We start from the raw sequence: 16989 nt of genomic DNA, 5'->3' as shown, positions 1-16989 counted from the left end.
CACAGTTTCCATGGTGCAGCAGTGACTCTTCCCCTTGTTCCAAAGTCGCAGAAAGGAATAGCTAAAGGACCAGTTCCATTACGATGTTGAGGAATTCCAGATTCTTTCGTTACTTCAGGAATATATAGGCTCCAACCATTGTCATAATCAGCATATCCTGACTCCCCAACAAAAAGACATCCTGTTGAATTAAAATATCTAGACAGACAAATAGGTAAATGATCAAACACTCCATGATAAGAGAAATTAACTTGATTAGGAATAATATGTTTATCTGAAAAACCACCTAAAGCCACAGTATCATTAGTGTATATAGGAATGGACCAACCCTCCCAGCCCACCAGTTGGAGAAGGGGAGGGTCGGGGAAATAAGCCCAGTAAGCATTTGAATATTCTTCAGAGTGTGCAGTATTAATCTGATTTAAGATAATTAATAAGGTTATCAGGAAGCTTAAAGGCGATATCGGATCGCCCTGCACAGCAACACAATTCTGTGCCTCTCGCATCAATGTCTGGAGTTGTTGCCGAGACGGTAATTCATCATGTTCTTGAATCGTCAATCTCCTCATCTGATTTATTAGAGATCATCTCCGCCGTGCGTACCAACCTTTCCGGCAGCCAGCGTGGCGCTTCGGCATCCTGTGGGAAAACACAAACATGCCCTCATCCCCAAATTATTACTGGATCTGGTCCATACCATTTTCCCACAAGTGGGTCTTTCCAAAAGACTTTAGGTCTTATTGTTTGCACATCTAAATTCTAAAATCGTTGTGCTGCTGAACAGCCACATATATCCAATTGTAAAAAAATTTTGAACAAATAAAGCATGGTTTAGAGAGTTGGAGGGGGTATTGAGATACAATTCCCCCTTTTTTAGTTTTTGTAATTGATGTTTGAGAGTTTGATGTGTCCGTTCAATAATTTTTTGACCTTGAGGATTATAAGGGATACCTGTTTTATGTGAGATAGACAACTGTGTACAAAATAGTTGAAGATTTTTTCCAGTGTATCCTGGACCATTGTCTGTTTTTATGGTCTTAGGGGTTCCCATAACAGCAAAACATTTAATGCAATGAGCTATACAATGTTTGCTAGCTACTCTGGATTGTAGAAAGGCATGTAAAAAGCCAGAGAAGGTGTCAATAGTAACATGAACAAATTTTTGTTTACCAAATTCAGGAATATAGGTAACATCCATTTGCCATATGTCATTTGGCAACAATCCTCGGGGATTAACTCCATAATGGGGGACACTAAAAAATTGAGGGCATGTTTGACACTGCTTAACAATCTGTCTGGCAGCTTCTCAAGTAATGTCAAATTGAAGTCTCAAGCTATTGCTGTTTTGATGGTGTAAGCTGTGAGAAGTTTTTGCCATTTGTTCTAAGGAAGGAAATATCATACGTGTAGCTTCATCAGCCAAAGCATTGTCTCGTGCTAAAGGTCCAGGAAGTCCAGAGTGAGCACGAATATGACCAAAATAGCATTTATTAACTCTGGAGCAAATTAAATGTTGTATATCACAAAAAAGAGTTTGGATAGTAGAATTCAGGGTACCCATAAATGGAACAGTCTCAATAGTGTTTAAGGCTCTTATGATATATTGACTGTCAGAATATAAATTAAATGGAGCAGAGATTTGTAATAGAGCCTGAAAAACGGCAAATAGTTTTACTTATTGAGCAGACTTATAATTAGTACGCCAGGTGGCAGTATTGTCCTGTATAATCAGACTAGCTATTCCATTAGAAGAGCCATCAGTAAATACAGTTAGGGCATCGGCAAGGGGCTGAGAAACAATGATTTTTGGAAAGAGAAATTGGTGATAGTGAGCAAATTGCAAAATTTTATCCCTTATCCCGCTTTTGTTGCTGATACAGTACTTCTTTGACTGTCTTTCCTTGTAATGCCACGGCCAAAGTTATGCCTTGAACGTACGAAGGGCTGATATCGGCACAAATCTGTACATAATCGGATAAGCCTCCCTTTTTTCTGTAAGGTCTCAGGGCAGCTTGACAAGCTGAATTGGCATTCTCATAAGCAAGCTGTTTAGCCAACATCATTCCTGCCTGCTCATCCCCTATCATTTTACTAATTGCCTCAAGCAGGCGGGCAACAAAATCCTGATATGGTTCATCTGGCCCCTGGCGAATTTTAGATAAATCTTCAGTCTTTTTATCAGAATTTGGAAGTTTTTTCCATGCTCGTAGAGCCGCAGCACTAATCTGAGGGTAGGCTTCGGGCAAATAATTAAGTTGATTATTAGTGTCTGGATAATCCCTCTCTCCCACCATCATTTCATAAGTGGTGTTCAGTCCCTGTCGCCTATTGATATCAGCTGTGATCCCACACTGCTCAGCAAACTCAGATTTCCATAGTAAATAATATCCTCCAGATAAGCAAGACCAAGCAACCTGTTTCCAATCATTAGGTGGCAGATTTTGATTTCCTAAAGCCTCTATAATAGCCTGAGTAAACGGCGCAGTCAGGCTGTATTGTGCACAAGCCATTTTTAACTCTTTTAGTTGTTTAAAGGGTAGCGGTTTATAATACCTCTGTTGTTGAGCATTTTCAAATACTGGATAGATTCTTGAAAACCCAGGAATATGTTCTCTTTCTTCATTAGCTCGCTTAATCGCTTGTTGAAGAGGAGATAATAATATCTCACTTCTAATTTTTATGTTCTCACTGGGATATAGAAGCAGGGATAGATATAAGCTCTCGCGGTTCTACGAAAGGTGGAGTTGGATCGAGCCCAGCAAGAATCGAGGGAAGATACGCTGGAGGCGCAGGCTGGCTGGAGTGGGAGTCTCCCTGTGCTTCCTTTTTTACTGTTATAACAATTTTCTGAATTAAATTCTCCAGCTGTTCTTTGGAAAGCCCTGAATATTTTTTTTTTTTTTTGCCCTGAATACTTTAATTCCCCTTTTCCTGAGGGGGATTACATGCTAACCATCATCTCCCAAGGCATATCCTCTCTATGGTACTGAGCCACTTGTTCATTTAACTCTTCCTGTTCATCAGAGCTTAACACATCATCATTTCCTCCAGCCTTACAAGCTGCTCCCTCAGGCAGGGCATAAAGCGGCCTGGGGGGGGGGGGGGCGGGCAGGGGGCGGCAGGCTCTGCAACTTCAGGTTCTGTGGAATCCCAAAGGGCCGTTTGAATCTTATGTCTCTCATGTTTAGGATCCAGACAGTCTCTTATGAGAGTCCACAAAGAGAAAGCATCCACAGGGACACAATTGGGACCATGTAAGGAATAATATGTCTGCAATTGTTTTCCTACTTTCTTCCAAGTTTCCAGACTAACTGTTCCTTCCTCTGGAAACCAGGGATAAACTTCTTCTATAAAAAGTAAAAACTTCTCTAGCTGTAACTTATTTACATGAATTTACCTACATTTTAACATAGTTTTCAACATATGTACAAATAACTGGGGGCTATTGCCTTGTCCCATGATTTATTACTCTTGACAATAACACTCCCTGCCCTTTATTTCAAATAATTAGGAATTCCTTGTTACTTAACTTCAATCTTGGTGGGCAGTGGCCGTCGTCGCGCTCCGATTCCCAAGTCCGTTCAGGCGCCACCTGCCGATGCCAGCCGGCAAAGTTGATCAGGTCCCGAGAACGTGCACGGCGCGGCTGAGAAAGAAAACTACAGTAAAAGAATTCTACAACAAAGATGGGGTTGAGAGGTTCAGACACGTCTCCACGAAGGGATGCAGTCTGACCACGACTTTATTCAGTATCTTATATTTATACAGGAGAGCGTGAGAAAGACAAGACAGTATTTTTCTTGGTTGACCTATACATCTTACAAAAAGTCACAAGAAATCTAGAGAGCATGGGAATGGCACCCTGTTATTATTTCTTACACCAGATAACATTTCTCTGTGCGTGAGAAGTTTGTCCAGAACTCCAGGTGTCTGCAGTAAATAATCGCCTAATCTCTGGGGTGGCGGGACAGAGAGCTATGTTTTCAAGCAAACCCTCAAGGACTGAGGCAGCTCCCAGAGCTGTGTCCTTTAGATAAAGGACCCCGTTCTCACGGGCAGCTCCCTGCAGGTAAGTTTTTCAATAGTTCTGTTGCTTAGTAAAGATTGTTGTTTTCCATATATAGTAATTGTTATATTTTAATACTTTTTGAATACAGTAGTAAATACATTCAGCACCTTCTTCAAAAGATATCATAAACCTAATTTAACAGAAGAAAATACTAGTCTCACTGAGATTAAGAAACTTGTTAAGACCCTTTTCTCTAACCCCAGATATACTTATTTTTAATAATTAAGACTACTCATGAGTATGAAAACAAAACTTAAACACATTTCACACACAAAAAGATATCAGATGATATGAAGCATTACTTTTTTAGTTCAAACATGCATATGAAGAACTTCCTGGGAGTAAATGCTGAACATAATATGGATCCCTGTGACTTCTTTAAAAGTAAAATTGGAGATGATTCTTCCTCAGTCTATTGTATGGTCAACTGTTTAGATGTATCATTGCCAAAAATATCAATTATTCCTAATCTTGAGTGCATAAATATCCATACAAGTGAGGAAGGTCCTCCGTGTATCTCCAACAGTGTGGTGTATACATTTATACATTTCTTCAATCAGTTCTCATGATAGCCTGTGATGTGAGGTGGATTATACTTCTCACTTGATATTGAAAAACAAAAATATAAGATGCCAAGATTCACCTCAGATCAACAAGGAGCAAGTGGAAAAAGGTAAGATTCTAATCTGGATCTTCTGATTCCCAAATCAATATGCTCTCCCAATGGGATTGTCATTTTCAACATCATTTGCAACATTTTGCAGAAGAGTGTGGGTTCATGCTTTATAGGGATATTTTTGATGGAGGAAGTGTAAGTAGGGAAGAGAAAAAAAAAATGTACCTTTAATGAAAGCAGTACCATATAGTTATTAATACTGGGGGATTTCAGTAAATTATACTGTGTGTGTACATCTCTGATCTTTGTATAGGTTGTCTCTGAAGTAGGGTAAAGATAAATATGACTATATTGGTTCTATTTTAAAAAGTTTACTAATTGTTTATTGTAATAATATTATAAGTTATGGTTTAAGAATTTGGAAAAAAAAAAAGTGTAATTTAAACTAATCTTAACTCTGTCCTTTGTAGCTGTCTGAGTTTTGATAGAATTCTTAACTTCTCTAAACTTCTACATCCTAATGTGGAGGAAACCAGAATTGAAAGAGACACGTGTACCCCAGTGTTCATCGCAGCACTGTTTATAATAGCCAGGACATGGAAGCAACCTAAATGTCCATCAGCAGATGAATGCATAAGAAAGCTATAGGACATATACCCAATGGAGTATTACTCAGCCATTAAAAACAATACATTTGAATCAGTTCTAATGAGGTGGATGAAACTGGAGCCTATTATACAGAGTGAAGTAAGCCAGAAAGAAAAACACCAATACAGTATACTAACGCATATATACGGAATTTAGAAAGATGGTAACGATAGGCCTATATGCGAGACAGCAAAAGACACAGATGTATAGAACAGTCTTTTGGACTCTGTGGGAGAGGGAGAGGGTGGTATGATTTGGGAGAATGACATTGAAACATTCAGAATATCATATAAGAAATGAGTCGCAGGTCCAGGTTTGATGCAGGATACAGGATGCTTGGGGCTGGTACACTGGGATGACTCAGAGGGATGGTATGGGGAGGGAAGTGGAAGGGGGTTTCAGGATGGGGAACACGTGTACACCCATGGCAGATTCATGTTGATGTATGGCAAAACAAATACAATATTGTTAAGTAATAACCTCCAATCAAAATAAATAAATTTAAATTTTTTAAAAAAGAAAATTAATAATAGTAGTAAACACAAGGTTTTTTTTTTTTTTTTTTAATTTTATTTTATTTTTAAACTTTACATAATTGTATTAGTTTTGACAAATATCAAAATGAATCCACCACAGGTATACATGTGTTCCCCATCCTGAACCCTCCTCCCTCCTCCCTCCCCATACCATCCCTCTGGGTCGTCCCAGTGCACCAGCCCCAAGTATCCAGTATCGTGGATCGAACCTGGACTGGCAACTCGTTTCTTACATGATATTTTACATGTTACAATGTCATTCTCCCAAATCTTCCCACCCTCTCCCTCTCCCACAGAGTCCATAAGACTGTTCTATACATCAGTGTCTCTTTTGCTGTCTCGTACACAGGGTTATTGTTACCATCTTTCTAAATTCCATATATATGCGTTAACACAAGTTTTTAATGAAGTTTAACTAATGAAATATCTTCAGTTCAGTTCAGTTGCTCAGTTGTGTCTGACTGTTTGTGACTCCATGGACTGCAGCACGCCAGGTCTCCCTGTCCAGCACCAACTCCAGGAGTTTACTCAAACTCATGTTCATTGAGTCGGTGATGCCATCTAACCATCTCATCCTCTGTCATCCCCTTCTCCTCTAGCTTTCAATCTTTCCCAGCAACAGGGTCTTTTCAAATGAGTCAGCTCTTTGCATCAGGTGGCCAAAGTATTGGATGGCCTCTTCAGTTCAGGTCAGTCGCTCAGTCGTATCCGACTCTTTGTGACCCAGTGAATCACAGCATGCCAGGCCCCCTGTCCATCACTGACTCCTGCAGTTCATTCAGACTCACGTCCATCGAGTCAGTGATGCCATCCAGCCATCTCATCCTCTGTCGTCCCCTTCTCCTACTGCCCCCAATCCCTCTCAGTATCAGAGTCTTTTCCAATGAGTCAACTCTTCGCATGAGGTGGCCAAAGTACTGGAGTTTCAGCTTTAGCATCATTCCTTCCAAAGAAATCCGAGGACTGATCTCCTGCAGAATGGACTGGTTGGATCTCCTTGCAGTCCAAGGGACTTTTAAGAGTCTTCTCCAACACCACAGTTCAAAAGCATCAATTCTTCTGCGCTCAGCCTCCTTCACAGTCCAACTATCACCTCCATACATGACCACAGGAAAAACCATAGCCTTGACTAGACGGACCTTTGTTGGTAAAGTAATGTCTCTGCTTTTCAATATGCTATCTAGGTTGGTCATAATTTTTCTTCCAAGGATCAAGCATCATTTAATTTCATGGCTGCAGTCCCCATCTGCAGTGATTTCGGAGCTCCCCAAAATAAAGTCTGACACTGTTTCCACTGTTTCCCCATCTATTTCCCATGAAGTGATGGGACCGAATGCCACGATCTTCATTTTCTGAATGTTGAGCTTAAAGCCAACTTTTTTACTCTCCACTTTCACGTTCATCAAGAGGCTTTTTAGTTCCTCTTCACTTTCTGCCATAAGGGTGGTGTCATCTGCATATCTGAGGTTATTGATATTTCTCCCGGCAATCTTGATTCCAGATTGTGCTTCTTCCAGCCCAGCGTTTCTCATGATGTACTCTGCATATAAGTTAAATAAGAAGTGTTACAATATACAGCCTTGATGTACTCCTTTTCTTATTTGGAACCAGTCTGTTGTTCCATGTCCAGTTTTAACTGTTGTTTCCTGACCTGCATACAGATTTCTCAAGAGACAGGTCAGGTGCTCTGGTATGCCCATCTCTTTCAGAATTTTCAACAGTTTTTTGTGATCCACACAGTCAAAGGCTTGGGCATAGAAAATAAAGCAGAAATAGATGTGTTTCTGGGACTCTCTTGCTTTTTCCATGATCCAGCAGATGTTGGCAATTTGATCTCTGCTTCCTCTGCCTTTTCTAAAACCAGCTTGAACATCAGGAAATTCACGATTCATGTATTGCTGAAGCCTGGCTTGGAGAATTTTGAGCATTACTTTACTAGCATGCGAGATGAGTGCAATTGTGTGGTAGTTTGAGCATTCTTTGGCATTGCCTTTCTTTGGGATTGAAATGAAAACTGACCTTTTCCAGTCCTGTGGCCACTGCTGACTTTTCCAAATTTCCTGGCATATTGAATGCAGCACTTTCACAGCATCATCTTTCAGGATTTGAAACAGCTCAAGTGGAATTCCATCACCTCCACTAGCTTTGTTCGTAGTGATGCTTTCTAAGGCCCACTTGACTTCACATTCCAGGAAGTCTGGCTCTAGGTCAGTGATCACATCATCATGATTATTTTGGTCATGAAGATCTTTTTTGTACAGTTCTTCTGTGTATTCTTGCCACCTCTTCTTAATATCTTCTGCTTCTGTTAGGTCCATACCATTTCTATCCTTTATCGAGCCCATCTTTGCATGAAATGTTCCCTTGGTATCTCTAATCTTCTTGAAGAGATCTCTAGTCTTTCCATTCTGTTGTTTTTCTCTATTTCTTTGCATTGATCGCTAGGAAGGCTATCTTATCTCTTCTTGCTATTCTTTGGAACTCTGCATTCAGATGCTTATATCTTTCCTTTTCTCCTTTGCTTTTCACTTCTCTTCTTTTCACAGCTATTTGTAAGGCCTCCCCAGACAGCCACTTTGCTTTTTTGCATTTCTTTTCCTTGGGGATCGTCTTGATCCCTGTCTCCTGTACAATGTCAAGAACCTCCATCCATAGTTCATCTGGCACTCTATCTATCATATCTAGGCCCTTAAATCTATTTCTCACTTCCACTGTATAATCATAAGGGATTTGATTTAGGTCCTACCTGAATGGTCTAGTGGTTTTCCCTACTTTCTTCAATTTAAGTCTGAATTTGGCAATAAGGAGTTCATGATCTGAGCCACAGTCAGCTTCTGGTCTTGTTTTTTGCTGACTGTATAGAGTTTCTCCATCTTTGGCTGCAAAGAACGTAATCAATCTGATTTCGGTGTTGACCATCTGGTGATGTCCTTGTTTAGAGTCTTCTCTTGTGTTGTTGGAAGAGGATGTTTGCTACGACCAGTGCATTCTCTTGGCAAAACTCTATTAGTCTTTGCCCTGCTTCATTCTGTATTCCAAGGCCACATTTGCCTGTTACTCCATGTGTTTCTTGACTTCCTACTTTTGTGTTCCAGTCCCTTATAATGAAAAGGACATCTTTTTTGTATATTAGTTCTAAAAGGTCTTGTAGGTCTTCATAGAACCGTTCAACTTCAGCTTCTTCAGCATTACTGGTTGGGGCATAGACTTGGATTACTGTGATATTGAATGGTTTGCCTTGGAAACGAACAGAGGTCATTCTGTAGTTTTTGAGACTGCATCCAAGTACTGCATTATGGACTCTTTTGTTGACTATGATGGTTACTCCATTTCTTCTGAGGATTTCCTGTCCACAATAGTAGATAAATTGGTCGTCTGAATTAAATTCACCCATTCCAGTCCATTTGAGTTCACTGATTCCTAGAATGTCGACATTCACTTTTGCCACTGCCACTTTTGACCACTGCCAATTTGCCTTGATTCATGGACCTGACATTCCAGGTTCCTATGCAATATTGCTCTTTGAAGCATTGGACCTTGCTTCTATCACCACTCACATCCACAGCTGGGTATTGTTTTTGCGTTGGCTCCATCCATTCATTCTTTCTGGAGTTATTTCTCCACTGATCTCCAGTAGCATACTGGGCGCGTACTGACCTGGGGAGTTCCTCCTTCAATATCCTATCATTTTGCCTTTTCATACTGTTCATGGAGTTCTCAAGGTAAGAATACTGAAGTGGTTTGCCATTCGCTTCTCCAGTAGACCACATTCTGTCAGATCTCTCCACCATGACCCACCCATCTTGGGTGGCCCCACAGGCATGGCTTAATTTCATTGTGTTAGACAAGGCTGTGGTCCTAGTGTTATTAGATTGACTAGTTTCCTGTGAGTATGGTTTCAGTGTGTCTGCCTTCTGATGCCCTCTTGCAACACCTACCATCTTACTTGGGTTTCTCTTACCCTGGGCGTGGGGTATCTCTTCATGGCTGCTCCAGCAAAGTTTAGCCACTGCTCCTTACCTTGGATGAGGGGTATCTCCTCACCGCCACCCTTCCTGACCTTCAATGTGGGATAGCTCCTCTAGGCCCTCTTGTGCCCACACAGCCACTGCTCCTTGGACGTGGGTTTGGTCCTCTTGGCCGCCGCCCCTGGCCTCGGGCATGGGGGTGTGGGGCAGCTCTTCCCTGCCACTGCCCCTGGACTCAGACGTGGGTTAGCTCCTCTCCACCATCACCCCTGACCTCGGACATGGGGTAGCTCCTCTAGGCTGCTGCCCCTGACCTCAGACGCAGGGTAGCTCCTCTCAGCTGCCACCCCTGACCTCCGACTTGGGCAGCTCTTCTCGGCCGTTCCTGCACCGTCACAGCCTGGCACTCTCAACCGCTGCCCCTGACCTCGGCGGACATGGGGTAATTCCTCTTGGCTGCTGCCTTTCGGGCATTGGTCCTCCGGGCTTCTGCCCCTGACTTTGGATGTGGGGTAGCTCCTCTCAGCTGTGCTTAGTGCCTCTTAGAGCACAGTAAATGATCAGCAAGTTTTAGCTAATATTATTATTACTACTATATTTTTACTATTATATACTAAGATTGTTTCTCATCTGCTATATGAAAGAAATATACATAGACTGTAATAATGCTGTGAATATAGCATATTATCATTAGAGTATATTTATCAATTATTTTAAAGTCATTGTATTTAGAAAACATGTTTATTTTATTGGTCTTCCCCAGTGTCTCAGCTAGTAAAGAGTCCGCCTGCAGTGTGGGAGACCTGGGTTCAATCCTTGGGTTGAGAAGATGCCCTGGAGGTGGGAACGGCTACCCACTGCAGCATTCTGGCACAGTAGCTTCTTTACCTTTTCATTACTTTTCTATTCCCAAAGCTCTGTTACACTTTATGTGAACTATTATAAAGAGTATGATACTAATGTTTTTTCTGTCTTCCCTCCCCTTACTAAACCTCATCCCACTTCATACACGTCAGAAAAAGATCATTTTTGGAATTAAATCCAACACACCCTCTCTCTCACATCCCTCTTCATCCTTACTCTCACATTTTCATTTAACTTACATGGTTTCTAATTTCCTAAGAATAAAGGAAAAATCCCTTGATTTTGCATTCGTAGCTCTTACATCCATATTCTACCTTTCATCTCTGGTTTGGCTGCCACTGTATGTGAGATCTATTGATTCATATTGGGCTTGCATCATCTCACATGAATATATGTGCACAGAAAATCTCCTGCCTATGTGTTCACAGAGTCCCTCATGTCTCTAACTAAGCATTCTCTCTCCCCAGGGGTGTATACGAGTTACCTTTAAGAGATCAGAAACATTTTTCCTATATCAAAAAAATAACTTAAAAACTCAGAACTCCATAGAATCTGTGCATTTATTTTTTTATTCCATGGAGAGGCTCAATGAACTCAAGGTTAAGGTGCTTAAAAGTAACTTTTTTTTTTTTCAGGTAATATAATGAACCATAATACAAAATACATGGAGAATAGGAACAATGTGACAGACTGTTCTCTTGGGGCTCACACAGAATCCAGAGTTGCAGAAGATCATATTTTGTTTGCAGAACAATCATAGTTTTTGTTTGCAGAACATACATAGTTTGCAGAAGATCATGTTTTTGGTCATCTACATCATCTCTGTGGTAGAAAATTTGTTCATAATGGTCACCATTATAGTCAGTCCATTACTGGGTTCCCCCATGTACTTTTTTCTGGCCTATCTCTCTCTTATTGATGCTTGCTACGCCTCTGTGAATACCCCTAAACTGATTGTTGATTCCCTCTGTGAAAGGAAGACCATCCTGTTTAATGGATGCATGACCCAAATCTTTGGGGAACATTTCTTGGGAAGTGCTGAGGCCATCCTGCTCACTGTGATAGCTTGTGACCGCTATGTAGCTATCTGCAAGCCCTTGCACTACACAAGCATCATGAAATGGAGGGTGTGTTGGCTGCTAATTGGAGTGGCATGGGTGGGAGGCTTTCTTCATGGAATCATATAGATCTTTTTCATCTTCAGATTATCCTTCTGTGGCCCTCATGTCATAGACCATTTTTTATGTGATCTGAAAAGTGAAATTGAAGTCACTCAGTCATGTCCGACACTTTGCGACCCCATGGACAGTAAGCTACCAGGCTCGCAGTCCACAGGATTTTCCAGACAAGAACACTGGAGTGGGCTGCCATTTCCTTATAAACCTCGCCTGCACTGATACTCACACTATAGGATTATTTGCTGTTGCCAAAAGTGGTTTCATCTGTCTAATAAACTTTATCCTCTTAATGAGCTCCTATGTGGTCATTCTGCGTTCCCTAAGGAACCACAGTTTGGCAGCAAGGCGCAAGGCCGTTTCCACTTGTGTCTCCCACATCACAGTTGTCACCATGCTCCTTGTGCCCTGCATTTTTGTATATCTAAGACCAACAGTTTCTTTACCATTTGATAAAGCAGTGGTTATATTATACAGTACGATAACTTCCATGTTAAATCCCTTCATCTATACCTTAAGAAATGCCCAGATGAAAAATGTCATTAAGAATTTGTGTAATAGAAAAGCTATTTCAGGTCATAAGAGTTACATGGAGACTAGCATTTATTCTCCTGGTGCAAATTTCAGAAGGACATTTTTGATTCTTTCAGCAAAGAAGACCTTTGGCATAAGGGGGAAAAATAGCCACTACAAATCATAGATTCTGAAATGGGGAAAGAAAATGGTTCATGAAATGTAAGACAAACTGGCAGGAGATTACTTTTTCATGTTTGGAACCTTCTACAAAGTTGAGACTTAGTTTTTCTAGCTTTATCTATCTATATGCCTTAATAAATTCATTCTAATGCAAGTCAGGAAGCAACAGTTAGAACTGGACATGGAACAACAGACTGGTTCCAAATACGAAAAGGAGTATGTCAAGGATGTATATTGTCACCCTGCTTATTTAACTTATATACAGAGTACATCATGAGAAAGGCTGGGCTGGAAGAAGCACGAGCTGGAATCAAGATTGCCAGGAGAAATATCAATAACCTCACATATGCAGATGACACCACCCTTATGGCAGAAAGTGAAGAGGAACTAAAAAGCCTCTTGATGAAAGTGAAAGAGGAGAGTGAAAAAGTTGGCTTAAAGCTCAACATTCAGAAAACTAAGATCATGGCATCCAGTCCCATCATTTCCTGGGAAATAGATGGGGAAAAGTGGAAAGAGTGTCAGACTTTATTTTGGGGGGGCTCTAAAATCACTGCAGATGGTGATTGCAGCCATGAAATTAAAAGACACTTATTCCTTGGAAGGAAAGTTATAACCAAACTAGATAACATATTGAAAAGCAGAGATATTACTTTGCCAACAGAGGTCCATCTAGTCAAGGATATAGTTTTTCCAGTGGTCATGTATGGATGTGAGAGTTGGACTATAAAGAAAGTTGAGCACTGAAGTATTGATGCTTTTGAACTGTGATGTTGGAGAAGACTCTTCTGAGTCCCTTGGACTGCAAGGAGATCCAACCAGTCCATCCTAAAGGAGACCAGTCCTGGGTGTTCATTGGAAGAACTGATGCTGAGGCAGAAGCTCCAACATTTTGGCCACCTCATGCGAAGAGCTGACTCACTGGAAAAGACCCTGATGCTGGGAGGGATTGGGGGCAGGAGGAGAAGCGGACAACAGAGGATGAGGTGGCTGAATGGCATCACTGACTCGATGCACGTGAGTTTGGGTGAACTCTGGGAGTTGGTGATGGACAGGGAGGTCTGGCCTGCTGTGATTCATTGGGTGGCAAAGAGTCAGACACAACTGAGGAACTGAACTGAACTGTATAAAACAAAAAATAAACACAATGATATTGAGCAGTAATCTCTGTAACTATCCAGATAAATAGGCATTGCTATTATCCTCATTTTACAGGTGATTAAACAAATAGAATAGGAAAATTCCAAAACTGAAATATTGAAGAACCATAGTTTTAGCTGCTGTCTTAGACCATGTTCTTAACTGCAGAAATACATGGTCAGACAATGATCCCAAATTAAAAAAATTATGTTGTTCAGTTGCTAAATCATTTCTGACTCGTTGGGAACCCATGGATTGCAGCACCCCAGACTCCTCTGTCCTCCACTCTCTGAGTTTGCTCAGACTCATGTCTGTTGAGTTGGTGATGCTATCCTATGATCTCCCTGCCTCCCCTTCTCCTTTTGCCTTCACTCTTTCACAGCATGAGGATCTTTTCCAATAAGTCAGCTCTTTGTATAAAGCGGCCAAAATATTGGAACTTCAGCTTCAGCATTAGTCCTCCTAATGAAGAGTCAGGGTTAATTTCCTTCAGAAAAGGCTGGTTGGATCTCCTTTCAGTCCTAGGGACTCTCAAGAGTCTTCTACAGCACCACAGTTTGAAAGCATCAATTCTTCAGTGCTCAGACTTCTTTATAGTCAAAATCTCACATCTGCACATGACTATTGGAAAACCATAATGAAACTACTTACCATTTATTGAGACAGGGACTGTGCTGAAATTGTATATATGGAGTGTGCTAAGTCGCTTTAGTCATGTCTGACTGTGACCCTGTGGACTGAAGCCCACCGGGATCCTCTATCTACCTATATCTACCTATATCTATATCTATATATATAGTATGTGGTATGTAACACCATGCTACATAACTCCCCTCTAGGTCATCACAGAGCACCAAGCTAAGCTCCCTGTGCTGTACAGAAGCTTTCCTCAAATGATTTTACACATGGTATTTTCAATGCTATTCTCTCAGTTCATCCAGATCCTCTTTCCTCCTCTGTGTCCACAAATCAATTCTCAACATCTGCACCTCTGGTCCTACCTTACACATAGGTTCATCTTTGCCTTTTTTCTAGATTCCATATATATGCATTAATATGTGATAAGCAATGGAACATATAAACTCTAAGGGGAATTTAAGGAATGTTGCACAATATTCCAAATTTTCTTGTTGTATTAAGAATCATTTTACAAAGTGATACAAAGCAATATGTTGCTCATGTTACAATTTTATCCTGATAACCCATCAAAAAGAGTTAAGATCCAAGTAAAAGAATGATCTAATAACAGACAGGAATTTCAATTTATTAAAAAAATTAAGTCATACCCTGTAAAATATTTACCTACTTGCCAATAATATTATCTTCAAGGCACAATGTCTAAATTATGATAAATGTTAGATGAATAAATGTAAGTATAAGCATATATGAATAAATTCAATAAAATAGTGGGCAAAATGTAATATTGCCAACTAGGAAATGTTTTCTACCTTTACCTGTTTCAGACTCAGAGAAGTAATCTAGGTATATGTCTTTTGAAAACTAAGAATTGGTTTTATTCCTGGATAAACCAGGAATAAGGAAGAAACTGAAAATAAACTCGTTATCTTTTGACCATATACTTTAACTTGATAATCTCCCAGCCCTAAGCATGATATCATCATTCTGTTTTCCCCTATATTTCTCTGTCACTATTTTTTCAATATTTATTATTTTATATTGATTATTTCATATTTATTGGTTTTTATATTTTTATTTAAAAAATCAAAAAATATTTTCCACATTTCCTTTTTGTTAAAATTTCACTATAATTTTTGTTTGTTTGGTTGGTTTAAATTTGTAGCCCCATTTACAAAAAAAGCAACACCAGCATAAGTATATTCCATTCATTTCACCCACCCTACACTCATTAAACAACAAATATTTTTTCAGCCCAAGGAATGTATCAAATAGTGACAGTTTCTGGGGCTTCACCAGTGAATAAAGAAAAACCTGAATGATGTCTTCACAGACCTTAGACTCATAGACTCACAAAAGAGAGCAATAAATTAAAACACAGTACTATAAAGAATAAGATAGTGGGAAAAAGGGTACTTACTCTGAAAGCCTTTTTGAGGGACACACAACAAATACCTGGGGTTCAAGAAACATTCCAAGGTGAAAAGACATCAGAAATGGGACTCAAGAGTCAGAGGCATGAATAGACATTAAAAAAAGCAAGAATGTTTTAGGAGAGGAAATATGCAACAAAGTCCAGAAGGTGGAGTGTGTACACAGACTGCTCATAAATGTCACATAGCTGTGGTTGCTAAACTTTTTATTCAACAACTATTTATTGAATATGCACTTCATTCCAGGAAGCATGCTAGATAGTTTCTAAAGGGTAAATGGCAAGATAGGGAGCAGGTGTGTCTAAGTCTGTGACGAATCAGGCTTGACTGAGGGACTGAACTGTACTGAAGCTGGAGTGATTGGAACAGGAAAGACTGGGAAGGGCCTCATCATTGTGTTAAGGCTTAAAACTAAAAACTATGTGCTGTGCTGAGTCACTTAGTCATATCTGGCTCTGTGACACCATGGACTCTAGCCCTCCAGGCTTCTCTGACCGTGGGGATTCTCCAGGCAAGAATACTGGAATGGGTTGCCATATTAAAAAAAAAAAAAAAATATATATATATATATATATATATTCATATTGAAGTATAGGTAATTTCTGACATTGTGGGTTCCAGGTGTACAGTGAAGTGATTTCAGATATATATATATATATATATATATATATATATATATATATATATATATTTAGATTCATTTTGGAAGGTATTTTAAGATAGCACATGATGCAGTTAGATTTAAAATTTTAGAATAAAAACTTTGGTTATAGTGAAAAAGTGTTAGTTACTCAGTCGTGTCTGACTCTTGTTATCCCATGGACTGCAGCACACCAGGCTCCTGTGTTCATTGGATTCTCCAGGCAAGCATACTGGAGTGGGTTGCCATTCCCTTCTCTATGACATCTTCCCAGCCCAGGGATCAAATCCAGGTCTCCTGCATTGCAGACAGATTCTTTGCCATCTGAGCCACTGGGGAAGGTGTTTGGCTATAGTAGAGAAAATAAATTGAAGAGTACAAGTAACAGAATGGTAGGGAGGCTACTGTAATAATTTGGACGTGAAATGATAGAGGTGTGACTTCAGGTGGTGCCAGTGATGGTGAAGAATGTTGTAGATCCTCTGCATCTGGTCAGAACTCATTCACTGCACAGATGCACCTAGAACACAGCTGTTGTTTGCCTGGGCTGCTAAAAGCTCACAGCCCC

The 16989-nt window shown here is 40.2% G+C and overlaps 1 protein-coding gene and 1 pseudogene across 1 annotated transcript; one reads left to right on the top strand and one right to left on the bottom strand.

Moving 5' to 3' along the window:
* Positions 1 to 1847: 1847 nt before the first annotated feature.
* On the bottom strand, positions 1848 to 3459 carry LOC139177692 (endogenous retrovirus group K member 7 Gag polyprotein-like). The gene is given in 4 exon segments (XM_070774259.1): positions 1848 to 2670; positions 2726 to 2907; positions 2954 to 3089; positions 3125 to 3459. Coding segments are annotated over 4 exon segments (1476 nt in total).
* A 7885-nt stretch (positions 3460 to 11344) lies between these two features.
* On the top strand, positions 11345 to 12576 carry LOC139177691 (olfactory receptor 4C13-like; annotated as a pseudogene).
* The last annotated feature ends 4413 nt before the right edge of the window (positions 12577 to 16989 follow it).

This window comes from Bos indicus, chromosome 19, assembly GCF_029378745.1.
Source record: "Bos indicus isolate NIAB-ARS_2022 breed Sahiwal x Tharparkar chromosome 19, NIAB-ARS_B.indTharparkar_mat_pri_1.0, whole genome shotgun sequence".
Taxonomy (NCBI): domain Eukaryota; kingdom Metazoa; phylum Chordata; class Mammalia; order Artiodactyla; family Bovidae; genus Bos; species Bos indicus.
This window is presented reverse-complemented; position numbering and strand designations above follow the sequence as displayed.